This window comes from Pteropus alecto, unplaced genomic scaffold (assembly GCF_000325575.1).
Source record: "Pteropus alecto unplaced genomic scaffold, ASM32557v1 scaffold131, whole genome shotgun sequence".
NCBI lineage: Eukaryota > Metazoa > Chordata > Mammalia > Chiroptera > Pteropodidae > Pteropus > Pteropus alecto.
Window position 1 is genome coordinate 8,216,650 of NW_006434709.1, and position 26,107 is coordinate 8,242,756.

The window sequence follows — 26,107 nt, forward strand, 5'->3', positions numbered from 1 at the left end:
TAGAGGGGAGTTCGTTATTAAGGAACTAAATTTTGGGGAGAATGAGTCAGGCAAATCCTCATCCAGAATTATTAGCATCTTGTAATATTTGACCATTCATTTGCTCATTAACACAAGTCTGTATTTGACATCACTACACCTGATAATGTTGTAAGCACCTGTGATTCAACAATGAATAAGAATAGCATAATTCCTAATTTTGTGTCCTTAGAGTCTGATGAGACAGAGAGCAGACAAGTTAGACATGCAACTATAAATGGGATAAGCATTATAAAAAGAGAAAGGAAGCAACATATTTGGAAGGTAATATAAATGGGGGAACTAACCCAGACAGGGAAGTCAGGAAAAAATCTCCACAACCAAGGGACATTTGAGAAATTGAAGATGAAAAGAAATTGGTTAAGTATTCCAGAGTAAGTACTTAAGCTTCCTCTTTCCTATTCGTATAGAGAATAATACATAGTGCTCCATCACAATTTTCTCATATCAGTTTGCCGTCTTTGTGTCAGGTTCCTTGCATTTCAGGCCTTAGGATATCCTGAATAGCTTGTGTGTGAGTGGAATGGAGAACACTACAGAAAAACCTATTCTTCCACTGTTTCCAATCATGTGGTAGGGAGTCTTAGTTGGCGCTAACTTCCAGAAGTAAAATTCAAGTTAACTCAAAGTTAGCAGTAAAGACAGAGCAAATAGGAACATACCACCTGCATAGGGGATACTCCTAAATGACAATGAAAAAAATCTAAAAACCTTTCCTTATGAGATTAAAAAATAATTCCAAAGAGATCTGGTTTTTAAAAAGTAAAAGTATTATAAAGAACTGAAGAGAGAGTATGAAACAACGCAGTGAACTCAAGTCTGAGAATTTAAAGAGACACCCTTAGACTCTTAATCAGTATTAAGCAGAGGCATCTTTAGGAAGCTATAATTGCTATTCTTGTTTAACCTCTAACTGGCCAAGATATAAGCTATTCCCTTTGCCTATATACCCAGTATCACCAGCTTAGCTGGTTTCCAAAGGCTCTGACTCATAGCCAAATCTCAAGATGATGATAAGACTTAACCTCTTTGAATAAAACAATGTGTGCTTAGTGGGGGGGTATACTAGTGTTCCTTAGTCCAAAGCTAAAGGATACTTAACAATCTTCTCAAGTGTCTATATCCTCACAGAAAAACAGGTTTAGAGTATCGTTTGGCCTTACAAATAAAGTGAAGTATTTCAACTTCTTTTAAACACCTTGGTAGTTGTAAAAGCATTACCTGGCCTGATAGCTCATCTTCATCAAAAGGGTTGTTTTTACCAGCACCCTTACCCAGGCACCAGCATAAAAAAAAAACAAAAAAAAAACAACAAAAAAACCATAAAACAGCTTGGTTATTAATCAACTTCTTTTATTAATAAAACAGGCAGAAGAAAACACAAATCAACTTTACAAATGTAATTTATTAAAGAAAACTAAAAGTATTTTTTACTATAAACAAATCAGTGATCCAAAGTTTTTGATCCAGAGAGTACAAATGGATTCATTTAAAATAAACTAAAGCCATGAAGAAAAGAAGTCTCACACTGAAGCACATCATATGTTAGATAATGGCACCTACTGACTAAATGTTGCATCCCTACATTAATCGTGGATATCTGGAGGAAAAACGAAGCTTCCGTTGGTGTGGACCAAAAAGATCTCGATAATCTCTTAGGCGTAGGGAATACAGCAATGTGAAGAGAAAAATGGTGATCAATGGTCAAGGAAAACTCCTGTGCTAAAGAACATAAACTAAAAGCAAGCTGACAGAGGTGTACCAAAACCCTAGCCAAGGCAAACCAGTGCTGGCAATATATAACTCCAAAGATTCCAACCTTAACTTTCTTCCTGAAATATTTTAATTTAGTCTCCTGGATTTTAATTTTTAGTTATATTATGTCTAATTTCAACACGAAAAATAAATTTAAAGCAGGATCCACTTGACGTAAATTGCTGTAAAGGGAAACTATACTCTGAAAACTAAGAGGTATACTGCATTAATGATTCTTTGCTGAGAGAGCATGATTAGGGGGAAAGAAATGAGTTTTAAAGCCAGAGAGAACTATGCTTACCCCTCTAACCCTCCTACTTGAGTTGTATGACCTTGAGTACATTGTTGAACATCTCTGAATCTTTTTCCTCATTTATGTATCTTAAAATATTATTTTAAGAACTGTCACATAAGAGGTACTCAACAAATGGCTATTGTTATATTTATTATGGAATTTAAAAAATTTTCCCAAGAGGATTATTTGGTCAATAAAACATATTACTGTGCCAGAAAATACCCAACCAGTTAAAAGTCCCTAATTCCTATGGAATTCCCAGTACTATGGACTGTTTTTGTTCAGTAGAAAAAGAGTTTTAAGTAAAGAAAAAGAACATTTCTTTTCAGATATTTAATTCTGTTAACTTCCAAAAGATAGGAAAATAATACCCTCTGGCATATCTCACATGTAATACTGCAAAGGCAGGTATATTACTTTTCAGATAGGACTGTGCTTTCCTTTATGTTCATAACTACCTACCAGAAACTGGCCAGCTATGCTCAAAATTATAACTTGGGCCATCCAACTCTAGTGCTGTGATGCAAGGAGCACCTTAATTCCCCTAATATTTAAAATGCATATGCTGTGCAAGAGCTGCATAATAAGCCAGCACCACCTAACCCTATAATGCTAGTCTCGCTCCCTCTTTGTGTCAAATTGGCTAATTAACTCCTTAAAGAGAGACTATTCTAACACTCCATCAGGTAAAACATAAGAGCACAGGCTTTTTCTCTTTAAGGCTGGAACACAATTACTGAGACTTTTCTGAATGAAATCTATTCTTTGTGCTTGTCCCTATGATTTCACAAGCTGTGGAATTTAAATAAATATATACGAGCTAGGGATAGTTTCCTAAAGAAAACACTAAGCTTGTATTCTTGCTTGAAAAAAAGAAAGAAAGGAAATGGCATCAATGCAATTGAGCAGAGTAACTTAAGACCAGACTCAGAAACATGCCGACCCAATTTCAGGCACAATTTTCTGCCCCTTCAAAGACTGAAAAGAAATATAAGCATCCTGGACTTTCTCTCTTGGGAATGCAGAGAAAGCTAGTTTTCTCCAAGGTAAGTGTCATTTACTTATGTTCTTAGAAACTGTGAAAGAAAATCAATATAAATTTTTAAAGATATACATACAAATATATACATTTGTGTATATATGCATGCATACATATGAATATGTTTATAAGTAGTCATTTTCTTCTATTAGAAATAAAGTTTTAAGGAAGTCTGCCAACAAATCTTACTTTACTAAAAAAAAAAAAAAAAATGCCCTAGATCACAGAAAGTTGGAAGAAAGCCTATAGTTATTATAATAAAGTCTATAGCAAAATTCGAAAACATTTTGAATTTCTGTTATTCAAAATTGTTGCTATTATTAACAGTAACTTTATTATACTTTTTGATTCATCAGTTTTTCAAACCACTATCTGAAAACCACTTGATGAGGTAGACAGAATAGTTCTATGTTATATATAAAAAACTGAGAAAGATATGTTAAGTGACTTGCCTAATACTACAAGACCTGTTTATAGAATTGCCAGAACTGGAACCTAGGTTTCCTACTCCTAGGTCTTTCTGCTTATCTGGTGGTTTTAAATTTTAGCTCCAGAATCCTCTTTCAAACTAAACCTTTTGTGGAACCCCACTAATTCAACAGATAAAATTGCAGGTGCTCTGACTGAAGTAGACATTGAGGCCAGAGCCCTGTATACCTAGGCTCCAGCTTTCCTCACCCATGATAAACTCTGAGGGACTTCTGGGGATCACCATGACACCAAAGAACATAGTGTAAAACACCACCACCAAAGGTCATCTTTCTGAATCATTCCCTATGAGAAATCCATAAAGTTAAATTCTAATCCAAATATGAGTAAAATAAATAATAAAATAATACCTCTCACAGCTACCATATCTGAGATTTTTGTAGAGTGAGAGTGGAAGCAACTTTCCTCTACCCTACTAGATTCTTGCAATTAGTCTAATAATTAAATCCACATGAGACAGATTAGATTAACAAGAGAAAATAACCGAATTTAATTACATATGTTCATATGCCCACATACGCGAGAGAGTCAGAGACCCACATATGTGATAGGTTCAGAGAGAGAAAAAGAAAATGAGGAATATGTGATCCTCTGAGCTAAGAGTGAGGTGAGGCACCTTGGGGCTTCAGAGGGGGAGAAGGTTATCCTCAGGACAATAAGAGCAGATGTTCAGTAATTAGAAGTTTGCCCTGCCGTATGATAGGTCGCAAAAAGTTATTTCTAGTGATAACTTTTATTATGAACGAGGCCCCTAATTTAAATTCTTTAAGGGAGAAGTAAAAGTTTCTTGTGAACCCACAGGGTCTTGACTGCCTTCAGCTCAAAATAATTCGCATGCTAAAGTGGCACATCTTGGGGAGGTTCTGAACTCCTTCAATAGTCACAAATATATACTGATGGAAGTAAAGTTACATACCATACATATCATTCCAAAGATCTTGGCCACAAAGGGTTTACTAATTACTGAACTACTCTCATGCACTGTGTGAGATGATAGGAGGAGGGAAGGAGTATTTCATTTCTTTGGCAATACTATCACCTCATCTGCATTTCTAATATAAAAACACTAGCTATATCATTTGTTTCCAAAGTTAAATATAGATACCTTTCTTCAAATAAAATGAAAATACAATCTCATATGAATGGCATCTTACGAGCTATTCTAGGTAAATAGGGCAGGATGGAGGGCAGTGCTGGAGAGTCAGCCAGACCTCTCCAAAGCAGCCAAAGGCTCTAGGAAAACTAAAATGGAGGAACAGCCGGCAAAAGTAAGGGATTATTTCAAGGTTTCTGAGCAGTTTCCGAAACGTAAATGGTGAACAGCATATGCTGGTGATTGACTGACAACTGAAGCAGAAGCAAAGGAAGTATTGTTGACTTATAGACATAAATAAATATATGTAAGTGCAAAGTATAGCATAAACTTCCTGTCCACACCCACCCGAGTAAATCATTATAATATCACTACTCCGTGTGTTTCTGCCAAAGGACTATTGCCATAGGCATTCACAAGGCTCATAAAAACACAAAAGTATTATTTTTTCAAATAATAGCACAAACTTTCCAGGATTTGAGCAGTAATCAACCAGTGGATCAAGTTTATTAATCCCAAGTGCCAAACAGAAAGCAAACCTCGAACTTAATATACCTTTGAAAATAAACCTTAAATTCAGAAGAGAACCAGGGTGTAGATGATTGATAGTTTTTACAGAAAACCACCAACCAATGAGAGAATGCATCTACAAAAAGCATCAAGAAAGTCAGAGCAAATGTCAAAGTTTAAGTCATAAAAGGTCAAGGAGAAAAACAAACAAATCCAACAACCCTTGTATCAGCTCCATAGAAGTCATTATTTATTAGCTCCACTCCTTTCTCACTACCAAACACATTACATCCAGAAAACTACCTGATGTACCCAAAAGTTGTAACACAAAATAAAGACTAGGTGGCTTTCTGAAAAGGATAGGAAACTAGAATCTAACTTTGTTTTCTTCTTGCCTGGGCTACAAGTTACCCATGTGAGCTAAAGCAAATAATTTTTTCTGTCTCTCAGCCTCTTAATTTGTTAAAAAAAGATTTTAATGGCTGTATTACATATCTCACAATATTGTTGCAATTATCTGAAAAATGTATATACATCAAAGCATGACCCAAAGTATTAAATATCATATAACTTGTACACTGTTCAAAGATATCCATTTTACCAACCAGACATAGCAAATAGAAGGTTTAATTTATTTCTGTTGACTTGAAAAAGATTCTGTATTAATTTACCACTGTTGACTCAAGAAGAAAATTACTTTTATGCTGAGAAACCATCCTATCTTAATAGCCACAGATTATATACAAGCTCTGGCTCTCTCTCAACATCAATTTCAATTGCCTGGGCAATTTTTCAGTTGAGATTTGAATTCTAACAAAATTATTTATTAAAATAAGATTGGGGAGATATATTGTGAAACTTTAGAGGGGTGCCATCTTTTTGAAAGAAAGTGAATTAGTACATAAAGTAATACAATCCATTTAAGCATGTCGTGAACTCCTACACCTCTCTGTCCAAGCCCTGTGCTGCAGTGGTTTGTGCTGTAGTGACTTGGAGCTGCAAGCAGTTTAACACAAATTTTTATCTAAACTAAATACTGAAATCTTGTTCTAAACTTCCTACTTGACGGAAAAACTGAAAGAACTATACATGTGGAGTGATCCCAAATAAGACTTGTAGGTGACCCATAAAGTTTTTAAGAGAATTACATAGGCAGAAACACTACTCATTTGGACTGAAAGGAACAAAAACAGTACAAAATGAAGAGTCTTTTGGGCTTACAAACATCTACAGGCAGGAAGCAGATAGAGGAAACTACACAACTGCAAATACAGACTACCTTTCATAGAAAAGGAAAGTAACTTGAATAGAACCAAAATCTCAGGAGAGGAAGCTAAGAGCAACAGAGAATTATTCCTAGACTTTGAATTCTAATCAAAGAACTACCATACCAATCTATGCCCAGTTGAATTTCAGAAGTGGTATGAAGTAATGACACCTTTCTGCCATCATTTTCCTTCTTTTTGAACAAGAATGACTATTGTGTTCTCAGTCTGTGGGCAGCAGATAAGTTGCCTCTAGTTTCACAGGTCTTCAGATAGAGAGGTAATGTACTCAAGGAGCTGAAATTAAGGAACTATACCTAAGATCCTTATCCAAACCTAGACTTGATTTAGATGATGACATCCTGGACTATAGCTGATGCTATAAAGAAGTCGAGACTTTTGTAGAATACTGGGAGGGGGCAAACATATTTTGCACGAGAGAGCAATGTCAATAATTTTGGACAGACAATGTAATGTCGTGATTTAAAATATGTTAAGAAATTCTTTGATACTTCCTTCAAAAATGAGAGCCTAATTCCCCTCCCCTTGAATGTGGGCTGGACTTAGTTACTTGTTTCTAACAATAATAAAAAAAAGTAACTTCCAAAGAACAGAAAAGGCAAAGGGAAAAACAGTAACTTTACACCAGAGAAACCTATTAAATGTTACCATAACATGTGATGGTTAATAGCAGCAGTCATATCATGTGGATTGTATCCATTCCCTAATACGGTATGACTAGAAAGGCACTAGACCTCTGTTGTATTCTTTCCTGAAACCCATAGCCCCAGTTTAACCATGAGAAAAGCAACATAAGCCCAGACTGGGGGAACATTCCACAGGATATAGGGCCAGTACTCTTCAAGATTTATGGTCATGGAAAATAAAGAAAGATGAGAAACTGTCACAGATTAGAGGAGACTGGGGAAATATGACAATTAAACATAATTTAGTTAGCTTAGTTAGCAATTTAGTGGTACCTGGGATTGGATCCTGAAACAGAAAGGGAAAAACGGGTGAAATTAAAATATACCAATGTTAGTTTCTTATTTTTACAAATATACCATGATAATGTAAGATATTAACAGGGAAAACTGGATGAATAGTATAAAGGAACTCATACTATCTTTGCGGCTTCAAAAATAAAGTTAATCTATAGCCCCCCGCAAAAAAATCATACCTATTTCAGAGGGCTGGTAAGTGGACTGAATGAGTCAATGCATAAAATATGTTTAGAACAGTGCCTGGAACATGATAATGACATAATAAATAATAATTATTTATTATTCTTATGTTAAACACTAGTAGATATTTGTTAAATGGATAAAAACTAAAACACATAACAAATCAACAAAGGCTAACTTCATTAATCCCATACTTGTTACACTGCTCTATTCCTCATTATGTCCCACCAATAATAAACTGTGACATATATTTACAATTTTTTTTTAAAGCAGAAGTAATGGTTTAAAAGTCAGAGACTAGGTCATATAAGGCACTGTGGCTTTCTGCTTGCTTTGTCTCTCCTGGGTCACTATGGAAGTAACCAGTTGCTACAATACTCTATGGCCAACAACCAGAAAGGAACCTGAGGCCTCTTCCAGCAGCCACATGAGTAAGCCTGGACACAGATCCTCCAATCCCAGTGAAGTCTTGGGATGGCTGCAGCTGACATGCAGTGTGACTTGAGAAACCCTGAGCTAGAATCACTTAGCTAAGCTGCTCCCAAATTTATATCCCAACTCCTATGTGAGATAATAAATGTTTTAAGCCCCTAACTTGAGGGAAATTCTGTTAGGTAGCAGTAGATAACTAATATATGGATTCTCTTCCTTATTAATTCATTCAAAATTAATCAAACACCTACTTTAATATTTTGAGTCTTAAGAGATACAAATACGAATGATAAATTGTAGGCCTCTTGAAGGCATAAACTAACAAGCACTGTAGTGGACATATATTAGTTTTGTTTGTCCAATATATTCAATTCCTTTGAGAAACTACTCCTTACCCATTCCTTGTGGTATCAGCTGTCAATCTACACTTCCAAAGGGCTGATCAAAGGGCTGGGCAAATACTACAAGTTTAAACTACCCTAATTCCTGTAAACAGTGACTTCTCCGTGGGTAGCCATGAAACCTAAGCAGAGAAAATAAGGATCAGTATATTGAGAAGAGAGAAGCACCTCTTTCTACTGGTATGGGCCTGATAGCCATTATCTTACCTCCACAGGGAGTAAGCTTGTTTACAGAATGACATGAACAGAGCCAGAAAGAACAAACAGTAGCTGAACCCAGGAACCATGTTTGGGCTTCATAAGAATATAACCCACTAACCTCCTTTTTTGATTAAGTTAGACAGGTGCTTTATTTTTTAATTCTTAAAAAATTTTTTAAATTAAACTTTCTATTTTGAGATAATTATAGATTTACATGTAATTTTAAGAAATAATTCAGAGATCTTATATACCCTTTACCCAGTTTCCTACAATGGTAATATCTTGCAAAATAGTACATCACAACCAGGATAGACACTGATACAGTCAGGATATGGAACATTTCCATCACCACAAGGACCCCTCACATTGCCCTTTTACAGCTACACACCTACTTCCCTCCTGCCCCTACTCCCTCCTTAACCTCTGGCAACAACTAATTTGCTCTCCATTTACATAATTTTGTCCTGTCAAGAATGTTATATATAGTATATAACCTTTTGAGATTCGTTTTTTTCACTCAGCATAATTTTCTGGAATTCATCCAGGTTGCTGTATGTATCAGCGGTGGGTTCCTTTTTCTTGTTGGATAGTATTCTCTGGTATGGATGTGCTAGTTTGTTTAACCACTTACCTGTTGAAAGGACATCTGGGTTGTTTCCAGTTTTGTGCAATTATGACTAATTTGCTACAAACATGCATGTATGGGTTTTTGTATTAACTTAAATCTTCATTTCTCTGGAATAAATGCCCAAGAGTGCAGTTGCTGAGTGCTGTCTGCATGTTTCTTATAAAAGAAACATTTTCCAGGGTGACTACATCATTTTTACACCAGAAGCATGTAAGAATGGTCTAGTTTCTTCACATCCTTCCTAGTATTTAGTAGTGTCACTATTTTTTATTTTAGCCATTCTGATAGCTGTCTAGTGATATCTCACGGTGGTTTTAATTTGCACTTACCCATGGTTAATGATGTTGAACATTTTTTTAGTTATTTACCAATTGTATATCTTCTTCCATAAAATGTCTCTTCATGTTTGCCCATGTTCTAATGGGATTGTTTGGTTTTTTACTGTTTTGAGAGTTCTCTATATATGCTAGATAATGAGGTTTGTCAGACATGAGGCTTGAAAATATTTTCTCACTGTGTAACTTGTCTTTTCACCTCCTTAAGATTCTTCTATGGAGCAAAAGTTTTTAATTTTGGTGAAGTCCAATTTATCAAGTTGTCTTTTTATGAATTACAATTTTGATGTCAAGTCTGAGAACTCCTTACCTAGCACTAGATCTTGAAAATTTTCTGTTTCTTTTCTAAAAGTTTTAGCTTTACATTAATATTATAATTCTATCATCCATTTAGAGTTAATTTTTATAAGTGTGAGACTTAGGATGACATTCTTTTTCCCTCTGTCTCTCTATAGATGTCTGATTGCTCTAGCACCACTTGTTGAAAAGGCTACCTTTCTTCCACTGAACTGCCTTTGCATCTTTGTCAAAAATCATTTGGACACATTTATGTGGGTCTATTTCTGGTTTCTGTATTCTGTTCCATTGATCTATGTGTCCATCCCTCTCCCCATACTGTTAGAGCAGGCAGATAGAGAGATATGAGCAGGAAGGTGAGAAACCCACAGGGGCATAGGCCTGGTCACCATGAGCTCTAATGGGCCCTTAGAGGAGCTTAGAGCCCACAACATCCTGACCCAGAGACACTGGTGGTCTTTCCACAAAGGCACATGCGCAGATCAGACCCCATTCACCTTTGGCCTAATTCTTTCTTTGTTATACAGCTATTATAATAAATCAGCACTGCATTTGAGGTTGTACCCATCATGCATCTGATGTCTTGACATCCTAAAAAACCCAAACAAGCCAAGAAAAGGGATGTCTTCCTGATTCCGAGAAAAACCACCTTCTTTCTAGGTAGAGCCCACCCAAGCTAATGAATATTCCACCTCTTAGTTAGATCTATAGATAAAACCCCCAAACCCACAACAAAGAGCTTGCCTACTCTCTATTCTGAGAGTGTACTTTTGCTTTTTAGAGTATATTTTGCTTCTGATAAACTTAAGCTGTTACTTCATCACCTTCATTATCTGTCTGTGAATTCTTTCTCGTGATGTTGACAAGAACCTAGTCACCTGTCCAGTGACAATACCACAGTCTTGATTACTACAGCATTAAAATAAGTCTTGAAATCAGGTAGACTGAATTGTTCCACTCTATTCTAATTTTCAAAATTGTTTTAGTCTAGTTCCTTTCCCTTTCCATATAAAGTTTAGAATAATCTTCTCTATATCTAAAAATAACCTCTACTAGATTTTGATAGGATTACATTAAATCTGTGTATCAATTTAGGGAGAACTGATATCTTTACTATGTTGAATCTTTTAATCCATGAACATAGTATATTTCTCCATTTATTTATAACTTCTGATTTTTCATCACCATTGTGTAATTTTCTCAAGTCCTATATATGTTTAGTTTGATTTATACCCGCGTATTTCTTTTTTTGTTGTTGTTGAGTGATTGTAAATAGTATTGTGTATATATACATTTTTTTATGCCAACAGTACCTGGTATTCTTAGGTGATTTCCCATCCAAGTACTAACCAGGCCCAACCCCGCTTAGCTTCTGAGATCAGACGAGATCAGGCACATTCAGGGTGGCATGGCTGTAGACTAGTATTGTATTTTTAATGTTGATGCCCATACCCATGTGCTCATTAACATACAGAAATACAATTGATTTTGGTATATTTACCTTATATCCTGTGACTTCGCTGAATTCACTTATTAGTTCTTGGGATTTTCCACATAATCATGTGATCTTCAAATAGGGACAGTTTTATTTCTTCTTTCCAATCTGTGTATATACCTTTGATTTTCTGATTACACTGGCTTCATCTTCCACATCATACTGAATAAGAGTGAGGAGGATGGACATCCTTGCTTTGTTCTCAGATCAGAATGGGGAAACCATTCAGTCTTTCACCCTTCAATATAGCTGTAGGTATCTGTAGATGACTTTTACCAATATAAAAAAAATTCCTTTTTATTTCTATTTTTCAAGTTTTTATTATGAATGAGTGTTGAATTTTATCAAATACTTTTTCTGTATCAACTGATAAAACTATATAGTTTCTCGTTTAGCCTGTTGATATGGTAGATTACACTGACTGATTTTCAAATGTTGAATCAGCCTTGCACACCTGGAATCAAGTTTACTTTATCATTGTATATAATTATTTTTATATATTGCTGAATTCTATTTACTAATACTTTAAGGATTCTGCATTTGTATCATAAAAAATATTCATCTGTAGAGTTTTGGGGTTTTTTTGTTTGTTTGTTTCTTGGGGTTTTTTTGCTGTGTGTGTGTTTTCCACTGTCTTTGTCTGGTTTTAGTATCAGGTCACACTAGCTTTATGATATAAATTGGGAGAATTCTCTCCCTTTTCTGGAAGAGATTATGTAAAACTGGTGTTATTTTTTAAATGTTTGGTAGACTTCTCTAGTGAAACTATCTAAACCTGGAGATTTCTTCTTTGGAAGTTTTAAAATTATGAATTCAATTTCCTTAAAAGTTATAGGCTTATTCAAATTATGTTTCATAATGGGTGAACTGTGGTAGTTTATGTTTTCAAGTGTTTTGTTTTCTATCTAAGTTGGATCAAATGTTACAGAAAAATATCCTGAAAATTCAGATTATCAGATCCAGTTGAGATAATTGGGGAGAAATTCATGGCAGAGGTATTCAGTAATACAGACTCTGAAGAAGAGAATCGATTTTACCAAGTGAAAATGGGGATGGATAAAGAACAATCAAAGTAGCAACAGGAAAAGATATTCACGTATGAAAAATACAGTCCTACTTTGTTGGGCTATGCAATATAAATAGGTGGTAGAGCATAGAACTATAACTATATAGTTCTTAAACTATAAGCCTTAAACTATATTCTTAAAAGGCTAGGTTGTTTTCCCTAGCTTAAGAGAGTATGTGAAGAGGAGGTATCATAGGATGACAGGACAAACTCATTTTGTGATCAATATTATTTGGATGTCACCTCTAAATTAACTATGTACTCACTAGCTTTATCATCATAATTCTGTTCATGCTTCTCTACTATAACCACAAGACTTATTAAATCCACAATGATGTATTAAAATTCAGATATATTTCCTGTTATTGACTTCCTCTGATCTACTTAGGTTAATAATCCTAGCAACAAAAAGGAAGTTGAGCTTATTTGGCAGTTAATCTGAGCTAGTTCCCAGTGATTACCACTCATCATTATTGCCACCTGCATCCTGAGTGATACTACTGGGACTTCTTTAATTAATTACACACAGAGCTATTTAGAAAGTTCAGAAACGCGATACACCTGAAACTTAGCTTCCAAGATCAGAAGTCCCACTTTCTGTTTCCTCTATTAAGAAATCATTTTTAAAAATCCATATAAAAATATTAAGAATGGCTTTCCACCATAAATAAAAATTAACTCAAAATGGATCAAAGGCCTATAGAGCTAAAACTATAAAATGCTTAGAAGAAAACAGGGGAAAACTTTCATGACATTGGATCTGCATATGACACCAAAAGTACATGAAACAAAAGAAAAAATAGACGAATTGGACTATATCAAATTAAATTTTTTTGTGCATTAAAGGACATTATCTAGAGTGAAAAGAAAACCCACAGAATGCAAAAGAATATCTGTGAATCATATATCTGATAAGAGATTGATATCCAGCATATAGAAAGAACTTCTACAACTCACAATAACAACAAAAATGACAACCAGATTAAAAAATGGACAAAGGACTTAAATAGACATTTCTCCAAAGAAGATTTACAAAAGGTCATTAAGCACATGAAAAGATGCTCAACACATCACTAACAATTAGGGAATATAACTTAAAGCCACAATGAGATACCACTTCACATTCATTAAGGTGGCAATTTATACACATCACACACATACACATCAACCCAAAAAATAACAAATGTTGATGAGACTGTAAAATGACACAGCCACCATGGAAAATACTTCGGCAGTGTCTCAAAAAGTTAAACACAGAATTACCATATGACCCGGCAATTCTACTCTTAGGTACACATGCAAAAGAATTAAAAGCAGGGACTCAAACAGATATTTGTTTATCCATGTGCATAGTAACATTATTCGCAATAGTCAAAAGGTAGAAACAACTCAAACATCAACACATTTAATGGATAAAATGTGGTATATATGTACAATGGAATATCAGCCTTAAAAAGGAATGAAATTCTGACATATGTCGTAATATGGATGAATCTTAAGACATTATGCTAAGCAAACTAAGCTAGACACAGGAGAGCAAATACTGTATGATTCCACTTATATGAAGTATCTGGAATAACCAAATTTACAGACACATAAAGTAGATAGAGGTTACCAAGGGCCAGAGAGAGGAGGGAATGGGCAGTTTCTATTTAATGGGTACAGAGTTCCTGTTTGGGATGATGAAAAAGTTCTAGAAATAAGAGAGCGGTGATGCTTTCACAACATTGTGAATGTACTTAATACAACCGAACTGTAAAATACTTAAAAATGGTTAAATGGTAAATTTTATGTTATGTGTATTTTACACAATACAAAACAAGTGCTAAGAATGAGCTTGGGCCAGAGGCCTTCTACATTCATCCTGGCAGTAGAGCAGCAGCATACATGGAATGAAGCCCACAGCCAATCAGCCAGTACACAAATACTAGACAAACAAGCAGTTTCAATATTGCTGGGCAGGATACACTGTCACCCTGAGTTTAGCACAGAGGACTTACACCCAAAAATTGTTTCCAAGTCCTCTTAAGGCTTGGTTTCCTGGCTTCCTGTCAAGCAACCCATCTGTCCACAAGAATAGAACCAGAGAGCTGGAACAGCAACGATCTGAAAGAAGTCCAACACCAGGGGCTGCCTGTTGGCAGGTTAATAGTCAGAAGCTGAGGACTTTAGCAGTGCCAAAGCCCTGTTCTCACAGGGTCAACAAGTTTGCCAAGACACTCATAATCTTTCTCTTCCTCTTTAAATCTTTTTAAGTATAATATACATATAGAAAAGGGTGCCTCATAAGAAAGATTTTTTAAAGCCTATTAGGAAAAATTTAAATTCATTAATCTCAAATGCATCTCTGTATAAATTGGGAGTTTAAAAATAAAATTACTTCAGTATAGCCTTTTCTTAACTGTGAAATGTTAAATAATTTCTTTTGATTTATTTTTTCCCAAGGGGAAGGACTGATTATATCTATCAAAAAACTCAAGTTGCATATTTGATGGTCAACTTAGCAATGAAACTGTTGAAGACTAGGATTACCAATTCATACTAACATATTCATGCAAAAAAAAACCTTATTTCTAATTCCTCTCTTTCATTTTCCACATCCTTTCAAATTCATCTCAAAGCAACTCATCTACAATCAAAACATGTCTTCTATCTGCTCCCTTCTTTCCACTTTAACTGCTAAAATTATCTCCATCTTCATTGCTAATATTATTTCACCTGGATCATTACAATAGCTCCCTCTAAGTGTTCCCCTGGATCCATTTTTTTTCATTTCGCACAATACTGATTTTTATTAGTTATCCCTAGGCTTGACAAACAAATTTTGAAAGAAGTTACAATAAAATTTTAGAAGGAAGGGAATTTTCATAACTGTGGAACAGAGGTAGAAATGTGGAATGGAGATTGTCTGAAATCTCATTTTGTACGTAACCCCATTTCAAAATGGAGCATTAATTTAGACTCTGTTCATTTTGGATACCTTACCTTGCTAAAAGAATGAAGGATGAACTTTTTTGGTTTTTGGTTTTTTATCGTGAGATCCCATCTTAACTAACTACTATCACACAGAGATTTGGTAGTAAAAGGGAGTCACTTTCAATGTTCAAAAGAACAATTCCAACCTTTGTGATTTTTTTTTCTTGGGATCTCAGTACCATGGTTTCTCTCTTGACTATATTATAATCCATCCTTCACATGTGAATCAAAGTAATCCTATATGAACATAAATCACATTGCATCAATCCCTGTTTGAAACCCTCCAATGGTTTCCTATTAATCTCAGAATAAAAATCCAAATTTCTTATCAAGGCCAACTTCTTGCCTTTGCTCTTCGCTCTGCCTGTATTTTGCACTCCCAGATCAGCCTCCCTCCTTATAAAAGCCTTCCTTGCTCAAACTGAAGTGGTAGCCTCTTACTTTGAGGTGGAGTATAAGCACTCATAATTTTTTAAAGCTCCTCTGTTGAGTCCGATATACTGTGATGCTGAGAACCACTGCACTAAATGAGTCCTGCTTTTGCTTGCAATAATTTTTCTGCCAATTTACTTCTTGCTACTTCTTACTCCCTGTGAGTTGAGAAACTGGAAAACTAACATGTAGGAAGTGGTTTAAAAAAAAGAAGAAATGGCAATCATCAGGAATCTGTATTAAACCACTGCCAAAGGTCACATCCATGCTATATGCAAGGGTTATGTTCATAAACTCTAGAGAATTAGTACTGCCTGTACCAACTTTTTTCATTGTTCATAACACTCAGCTCTGAATAGGAGTTGAAGTTGTCAGAGAAATCAGATGTAAATATTACCTCCTCAGAACTGCCTTCTTCAACTTCCATGGTAAAGAGAGCCATTCCCTCTTCTGAGCTTTGGTAAGGCTCTTTGGACTCTGACATACTTTCTTACACTAATTACTACTATTTTTCTTTTACTATCAGCTCCATAAGATAAGGGACTTGTCTATATTATTCACTGATATATCCCCAAACTATACAGTGCATGATACACGGTAGACGCTTAGTACATAGAAAACTATGTGATTCATTTATTCATTCAACAAATATTTACTGAACACCATGTGCCAGACAGAATCCTTGATCTTAAGGATATAGCAGTGACCAAAATAGCAAAACTTCTTGCCCCCTTATATGCTAAGGTGGAGCACATATTCTTGTCCCCTTATATGCTAAGGTGGAGCACAAGATTAATAAGTAAAACAAATACAGATGACACTTGAACAACATGGCAGGGATAGGAACACTGACCCCTTCCCACCCGCACAGTCAAAAATCTGCATATAACTTTTGACTCTCCCAAAACTTAACCATAGTCCCTCAGTATCTGCAGAGGATTGGTTCCAGGGCACCCGCAGATACCAAAATCTTCGGGTGCTCAAGTACTTTACATAAAATGGTGTAGAACAATGCATACAGTCAGCCCTCCACATCCACAGATGCGAAACCTAGGGATATAAAGGGCCGACTATATATTTACTGAAAAAAAATCCATGTCTATCCATCCAAGTGGACCCACACAGTTCAAACCCATGTTGTTTAAGAGTCAACTGCATATGGCATGTTAGGTAGTAATAAGTGACAAAAAGAAAAAATAAAGCAGGAAAAATTAATCTATGATAACAAAAGGTAGATCAGTGGTTTCCTGGGAATTGAGGTAAAGAGAGGGATGAACTGTAAGGGGCACAAGAAAACTTTTAGGGAGTGATGGATACTGTCTGTTGACTGTAGTGGTGGTTTCAAAAGTATATATATATATGTATATATATACACACACACACATATATCAGCCAAAATTAATCAAATTGGACAATTCAAATGGATACAGTTTATTATATGGAAATTATAGCTCAATAAAGCTTTTTAAAAATAAAGAAGTGGAGGACTAAACTTTTAGAGAGGTGGTCAGTGAAAACCTTAATGAGAAAGTGACTTTTTAAAAAAGACATCAAGAAAATGGAAAAGCTAACTATGTAGATATCTAAGGAAAGACCAATCAGGAGAGGAAAAAAATCAAAGGTACAGACCCTAAAGAGGAAGCATGCCTGGTATGTTCTAGGAATAAGCAAGAACACTGGGTCTAGCTAGAGTAGACTGGGTAAGGGAGAGGACTATTAACCTGATTGACAGAAAGCCACTAGAGATGAGAGCCAAATATACATTATCTAACTTATGCTTCAACAGAGCTACTCTATTGATATACTGCTGTGTATTCAGAGTAAGCTAAAGAGTAGATGTAGAGCGATGAGTTAAGAGGATGTTGTTATAATCTAGGAGAGAAGTGTTAGTGATCTGAACATACTGTGGGGTGGTGAAAAGTAGTCATATTTTAGGTATATTTTAAAATTAAACCCAGCAAGATTTGATGATGAACTGGATGTGGATGTGAGAAAAAGAGAAGATATGAACCGGCAGAATGGAGGTGTCACTAACTGAGATGAGAAAAAATGCAAGAGGAATCGGTTTGGGAGGCATATGAAGAACTTAGTTTGGGGCATATTCAATTTTTTGATAGCTTTTTCATCTTTAAGTAGAGTTCTCCTTAACATTACTTAATTTAGAAGAGAAATACAGTTTAGAGATATAAATTTGTTGGAAACTAGGTAACATCATTTGTAGTGATGTTTAGACTTAAACTGATTGACAAAAAGCATTGTTAAAAAAATTTATTTTGCAATTTTGGCTAACAAGAGCATAGAAAAACCACAGAGATTTCAAAGAAGATTTAAAAATTCCTGTGGCAGTACCCCCAAAATTCAGATGGTATGTAGTTACTAAAACCAAAAGGTACATTTTATTTTAAACCCCAGTTCAAGAAATATTAAGAAATACTACAATAGCTTTCTAGGATGGTCTTAAAGTAGATATGTATGTTTTTATATTCCTATCCAAATAATAAATACTTAAGACAAAATGAAATAATCACTACTGCTAGAATAAAAAAATAGCCTATACAAATTATTGGTGAAATATCTAACTGTACTATCACACTGTTAGATTTTTGGTCTGGGTATAATACAACAGTTAAGAGAACAGACTTTAGGGTCAGACAAACCAAAGACAATAAAGGCAATTAGCACTATTTTACAATAACTGAATATAAGAACCTCCAAATGTATTTTGAAGAATTATTTTTTAGAAAAGAAATTACCTTTTAAATTAAAATTAAAGTCATTATCAAAAAATCTGAAAAATCACACTGAAAAATCCTAAGAAACTCAAGAAGGGACTATGTGAGGAAACCTGCCAGGTAAAAAATACTCTCAGCATTAGAAGAAAAGAATACATTTCTATTAAAGGATGTAACTGAAGCACGTATTTCATTATTTATCTGAAAATAAATCTGGTTAGCTAATTCAGTGATCTGGGTTTTCTCTTCTTAATTACAAGTTGCTGCTTTTTCTCCCCAAAAGACATATACTGGGTCATTAAAAGTCTGATCTGACAATTATTTGGAACACAAAGCAAATGACTTCAAGAAAAACCATGCAGATGTTAAAATACCTGCTACAATGACTGTAGAAACTACAAGGAAAAGCAGCAGTGTTTTATAAAAAATCGAGATAAATTTAAAATCATTTGTGGGCTCAAGTGCATGTAGGGTTTGGAACAGTACGTTACTGTAGTTAAGATACATTGCCTCCTATACCTGACTACCTATAAAGATGACTAGGTGAGATAGTTTTGTTCTGTGTTGTTTAATCGCAATCCTTGGTCTTTTTAGCATCTCTATTATTGCCCTGGAGATTCTGACCTAATGCCAGGAATTCTTAGATCTAACCAAAAATGGAATAGTAGCCAACTTCTTTACAATCACCTTATTGACCCATTTTGTTCTTCTGTGATAGCTGCCAGGACCCTGAGGCTGATTTCTAGACTATACACAATTGGGAGTACCCAAATTTTCAGACAATTTCATCTCCAAAAAGGGATTCCAAGAAACAGGGTCTTTTCCTATTATTCTTATTCTTATTATCTCTGCAAAAAAGACTGTTATATAAAATCAATCTGCACGTATGGCTAATATGTAATGGAAAATACAGTTTACAAAGGGAAATTGATTGCAGTTGAACTCACCTGTCCGCTTTTCCCTATTTCCAGCTCCACTATGGCCACAGGGGTATGAATTTGAGCTGAGTGTCTTGACTGTGATTTGCCATCAACTCTCCAGCTCAGGCCCCGAAGCCCGCTGTCCCAGCGGCTCTGGTTCATGAGGCTCTCTCGGATTTTTGTTTTATGACTCTTCCAGAATTTAGAAATGACAGCAGCTTGATCAGATGTGATCCCTCCTTGCTTTTTGGTTTGAGCAGTCAAGAATGCCTCCAGCTGATTGAAATCCATGTCAGCAGATGCAATAGACTATAATGATGGAAAAAGTAATAAATATGAATTTGGTAGATAACTAGAAAAAAGTAGCTTCTTAACTACAGATCATATTTTAAGGGATTCATAATCACCAAATAAGTTTTCAAAAACAGGTTATCAAGTGATAGTAATGAGAATAAACTCTTCATAAAGACAAAGATATTCCCTTGGCAAATATTAAATGTTAGAAAAGCAGTTAAAAATTCCATATCATTCAAATTCTATGTCAATAACTCTAATCTCATTTTTAAATATCCAGTACTATGGTAGGAAAATAATAAAGTAATAAATAAAATAAAAAATTTTTAATAAAAAAAAGAGAATAAAATTAATTTGCTCTCTGATGAAATCTGACATAATTTCATATGCCTTACAGCCAGGCTTGGTTTAACATACTATTACTGTAAGATGCCTTACCCATAAGAAGCACTAAGTAAATTTTGTTAAATGAATGTATTATTTTAGCTTCACAGCCCATCTTCAGCCAAATAGCTTATTCATAATAACACTACTCTAATTGTATATTACTTTATGCTTTTCCATAAATTTTCAAAACTTAATTGTCATTGCTGTTCTGAGAACAGTAAGCAACTAAATTGAGGTGGAAACCATCAGAAGGCTGGAGCAGTGGAGTCGTGGAGAGGACAGTGATGGTTAATGATCTGGTCTCAGGACAAGCTCTCCTCTGCATCTTCTTTAGTATGTCCTCATCCTCTCCTGTCCATTGGAGTTAGCATGAGCTCCTAAACAGACAAATCATAGTACCCTCCTTTCCCTGGGCATAATAATTGATCCAAATGAATCTCTCAATTTAGAGTAGGAATAGAAATGGTCTTGCCTCTTGGGGTCATGGTACTGGAAGAATATGAGGCTGGGTTGCAGACAGCCATCTTTGATCTTTTGGCAAAGGCCTGATTGCAATAAAAAAGAATGAAGCCCAGCAGAAATGAGAGTGGGTTCTAATGGAGTGATATCCCTGTTCTATAATCCCCAAGGCTCTGGCTCCTGCAGACTTCCTTCAGTTCTGTTTATCTCAGCACCCTTTCCACCTACAGGCACCAAAAAATTCCATTTACTGTTCAAGACAGTTTAAACTGCATTCCTATTATTTGAAACCAGGAGTCCTGACTAAACTTGGGCAGTAGCATTAAAACAGAGGAATGTAAAGGTAGACAGTTTATTGGTAGGGTATAGATAGAGGAAGTGGGACTGTGGCTGAAAAGCAAACATGCTGCCTTTATTCCTCGATTAATATGAAGAAATATTACGATAAATATCTTTCTGATAGATTAAAGATAGTTCATATTGCAATTCGATAAACATTTACTGAATATCTGCCTATTTAGCAGGATGAGGATGCAAAATCTCTGGCTATATCACTCAATAGAAACATTAATTTATATAATATACTATAATTTCCACTGGCACTTTGCTTCACAATATCACATCACAATTCAGGTGACTGGTATCATTCTCTTTCTCAAATCATATCAAGATATTCATTCTGATATAACTTCACTTGTGACATAAGTTATTTTGGTTGGGTTCTAGTCAATAATATCGTGAACTTGGGTCAATTCATCGAAATTTAGAATAATCAGAAATTAAATGAAGTACTGACTTCAAGTTCAAAGCCATCAATTTTCATCTAATTCAAGAAATATCTGAAAAGCTACCATGAAGCAGATACTGTTCAATGCATGCCCCCTGCATCTACCAGTAGCCTAAGTTGGCAGCCTGGTACTCACATATCCTTGATTCTTCCCTCCTCTCCACAACTTGGAACTAGTGGTTCTCAACAGTGGCTGCATATTAGAAGCATGAGGTATATTTTAAAAAATATCAGTGCTCAGACTCCATTTCAAAAATTCTAATTTCTAAAAATTCTAAAGTGATGCCCAGATGTTGATATTGTTTAAGTTTCCCAAATGAGTCCAATGGCAACAAAGGGTAAGAACTAATGCCTATAATCTTTTAATTATCAAGTTCTACTAATTTTTACATCTGAAATAATTCTTATAATGTATCCTCTCTGTTCTGTCCCTACTCCCTGATAGAGACCTTCACTAAATTAAACCTGAATGAAGCTTGTACCTGCTTGAGTCTATCTTCTATACCCCATAAAAGTAATCTATCTAAAATGTCAATAGGATCCTGTCACATCACTATACGAAGCTTTCTGATAGCTGGCTATTACCTGCTGCAGCTGTTATCAGTCAGCATGTTGTGAAACATCTACTCTCAGGTATAAGTTACAAGTAATGTTATTTGTAGTAGTAAAAGTATTGGAGTTTGTAAAGATTTATTTTTATAAGTATATATTGGAGGGTTTTCAAGATTATCCTTATATTAATAAGGTCCTCCCTTGTTTCAATTGTTTCCTTGAATAGAAGGGAAAAACATAAGAATCAAGAATTCTGCATGGAAATAGATCATGCATGCATCTGTTAAGTGTGCCACAGAGTAAAAAAACATAGAAAACCGATCATATAGGGTAGTGGTTCTCCACGAGGTAGTGTTGCCCCCAACCCCACCCCACCCCACCCCTAGGCACTTGAGAAATGTTTAGGAGCTATGTTTGGTTTCATAGTGATTGGAGTGCTGTTGGCATTAGAACAGGAACTAAGGATGCTACACATCCTATAGTGCTCAAGAAAACACGGTTGGCAAACTTTCTCTACAAGTGTTAACCATTGCTGTTAAATATCCTTCTCTTTTTTTAGTCCAACTCTTTAAAAATGTAAAAACCATTCTTAGCTCATGGGTTGTACAAAAATAGGCAGTGTGGTCTGCAGGATGTAGTTTGCTCAAGAACATCCCACAGAACAAAGTGACCCATGTCCCACATGACCTGGCAATGTCCCATTTAACATGAGGTGGAAAAATCTGTTTATAATTACTTGAGCACAGAAATCTATCCTTTTTCTTCTTCGGTAAAAAGTATTTTTTGCACAGTTTTAATAAACGCCAAATTTTCCAGGAATGCAACTAATGTAACTTGTACTTTGGTTTGGTCGGAACTTCACAAAGACGTTGTTAAACATTTTGGAAAAATCTCATTACCAGTGGCAATACCATTTAAAATATCTTAACTACATCTAGGTATGTCCGCATTTATTGCCCTGCCTTCAAAGGGATTATACATATAGGTGCAAGTATCTGATTAATTAATTATATGTTCTAATACAGTAATGCTTGAACATTTACATTAAAACACATTTCAAATTATTATTATATTTTCTTTATAACTTTCCTTTATATTACTTACATCATATTGATTTGTTAGAAATTTTATATGTGTTAATTTTATTATATATGAATTATATTTATACATGAATTCCATTTAAGGATAATAAAGGGATATTCTCTATAATATTTATAGAAAATATTCACTATGAAAAGGAGACACTGGGTCTGATAGGTTTGAGAACCACTGAGGATCAAGTCCAAGTTCAACACAACGGGCACTTCAAGATATGAGCTGGTTTATCTAGGTCTAGTGCCTCACATCTTACAACTTCCTGCCCCTCCACACTTGCCCCTCAAACAGCATCAACCTCTTTGTAATTCCCCTAACAATCCTAGTACTCTGCTTCTTTCTATGCATCTCTGTTCATGCTATTCTAAGTGCCTAAAATGTCTTTCCATAACCATCTTCACCAGATTACCTTCTATTTACCATTCGAGACTCAGTTCAAGCATGGATTCCCTAATATCCCTCCTCCCCTAGTAAGGTAAAGACCCTTTCTATTCCAAAAATGCCCTAATATCTCTAGCACTTTACTTACCTCAATGTAATGAAATTATCTGTTTATAAATCTATTTCACCCGATAAATTCTAATCTTCAAAGGCAGAGTCTACGGATCTCTGCAATACAGCATTAACACAACCCCCTGAATTCATGTTCTAAAGAGTACTCACAACCATATCAACACCTTTTTAAACCAAAACAATATTAAACGTTGCTGCAGGGGAGCGCAGGTCCATTGTTCCTGCTCCTGACTGCACTGCTATTCACTTTCATGCAGCAAAAAGTCAGTCAGGAGGCTGTGTCAAAGCCATGGCTTTGGAAGGTACCAGAAAGACATCTGTGGAACCAGAAGTGGCCGGTCACTGAATTAGAATTATCCTAATTAGTCACAATGTAAAATCTCTGGAGAAGGTATATGCTGACTTTACCAGAGGCGCAAAGGAAAAGAATCTCAAAGTGGAAGGACCTGTTAGTTCAGAGGCCTACCAAGACTCAGAATCGCTATGAGAAAAACTCCTTTTGCCAAAGGTTCTAAGACGAGATCCTCTTCAATGAGGACCACAAGGATTCATTGACATGCACAGTCCTTATGAGACTTTTAAGCAGATTACTTCCATCAGTATTTATCCAGGAGTCAAGTCTCTGCTGCAGATTCTTAAATCAACCACTTTAATAAACTGATTATCAGTTGCTTAAAAAAAAAAGGAAAAGGTGGAAGTGGGTGAGAGGAGAGTGAATATGGCTATAAAACTGCAACTCAAGGGATCGTAGTGGTGATGGAAAGTTCTGTACCTTTACTGCATCAATGTCAATACAGTCATCCCTTGGTATCCCCCGGGGATTGGTGCCAGGCAGATACCAACATCCTTGGATGCTCAAGTCCCTTATATAAAATGGCATAAAACAATGCTTATAGTCAGCCCTCTGTACCTGCAGATTCCTAACCTTGGATAGAAAACACTGTTTTTGATCTCCAGATGATTGAATATATGGATGCAAAACCCACAGATATGAGAGGCCACTGTATAGTGGTTGTTATAATATCACAACTCCAGATGATTGAATATATGGATGCAAAACCCACAGATATGAGAGGCCACTGTATAGTGGTTGTATAATATCACAACCACAATATATATTATACTATAGTTTTGCAAAATGTTATCATTGGGAAAAAGTGGTAAAGAGACAACAGAATCTCTTTGTATTATTTCTTATAGCTGCATGTGAATCTACAATTATCTAAAAAAAAAAAGCTTAATTAAAAAAAAAAACCAACAACACTCTACAGCCATCCTACCCTGAACACACTAGAGCTCATCTGATCTCGGAAGTTAAGCAGGGTTGGGCCTGGTTAGTACTTGGATGGGAGACTACCTAGGAAGACCAGGGCATTATAAAAAAAAAAAAAAAAAAAAAAAAACAACTATAAGGACCTTTTTGAGCCCTAGATTTAAGTTCTAAGTCTTCAATAGGGTTTACAAGGTGAACCATGATCAGGCACCTCCTCTATCTCTCTAGCTTCAATTCTCCTCATCTCCCTCTACCTCTCATAATCTACTCATTCATTCTCCCTTCCATTCATACCAAACTCCATTTAACTCCTATATATGCCATTCTTCCTCTATCCTCTGGACCTCTGCCTATGCTAGTTCTTCTGCCTAGAACATATTAATGGCTGTTCCTTCAACCCATTTTGTTGACAATACTTTTTTTTTCAGGCTTTAACATAGACCTTAACTTTATATAAGAAGCCTTCCCAGAACCCCCAAATCTGGAACAAGGGTCTCTTTCTAGGCTGCACTGTTAACTAGCGATATTTATCACAATGTAGGTTAATTGCCAGGCCTATATCATGTTCTAAAATGTAAGTACTTTAACAGGGCAAAGACCTGTCCCTTCTTTTTTTAATATTTAATCTCTGGGTCCTAGCACAGTGACTGGCACATAGTAGGTGACCAGCAAATATATGTTGAATGAATGAATATATTTATCGGATGAGTGTGGAATCTTGAATCCAAAACACCTGATCCTGACTACTCATTTAACCTTGAGAAAGTTTTTTAGTCTTGTTGTACCTAAATTATCTCATTTATAACGAGACATAATATAGAATATGGTGATTTTTAAAACTTAGCTCCAAGATTTTTTGGCTCTTCTCTCACTGAGCCTATAGATTCCATATCCTAGAATATGGGTGGCATGATTGCTAGACCAAAAGATCACAGCAATTCAAATTATATGATATTCTTGAAAAGGTGAAACTATGCAGACAGTAAAAACCAATGATTGGCAAGGGTTGGGAGGAGGGGAGACAGATAAATAGGTAGAGTACAGAGGATTTTTAGAGCAGTGAAACTATTCTATATGATAGTATAACAATGGATATAAACATATGTTAAAATTCATAAAATGTACAACACCAAGAATGAACCCTAATGTAAACTATGAACTTA

The 26,107-nt window shown here is 35.4% G+C and overlaps 1 protein-coding gene and 3 pseudogenes across 2 annotated transcripts in view; 2 read left to right on the plus strand and 2 right to left on the minus strand.

Annotated features, from left to right (window-relative positions):
- Positions 1-26,107, minus strand: part of COMMD1 (copper metabolism domain containing 1) — a 115,538-nt gene that overhangs the window by 47,225 nt on the left and 42,206 nt on the right. For both annotated transcript variants that reach the window (XM_025045106.1, XM_006909563.3), the window contains exon 2: positions 19,612-19,893. In XM_025045106.1, the coding sequence (XP_024900874.1) occupies positions 19,612-19,875 (264 nt within the window). In that variant the 5' untranslated portion in view covers positions 19,876-19,893. The remainder of the gene's footprint in view (positions 1-19,611; positions 19,894-26,107) is intronic.
- Positions 11,265-11,383, minus strand: LOC112478109 (annotated as a pseudogene).
- On the plus strand, positions 23,961-24,332 carry LOC112477900 (annotated as a pseudogene).
- LOC112478054 lies at positions 24,935-25,054 on the plus strand (annotated as a pseudogene).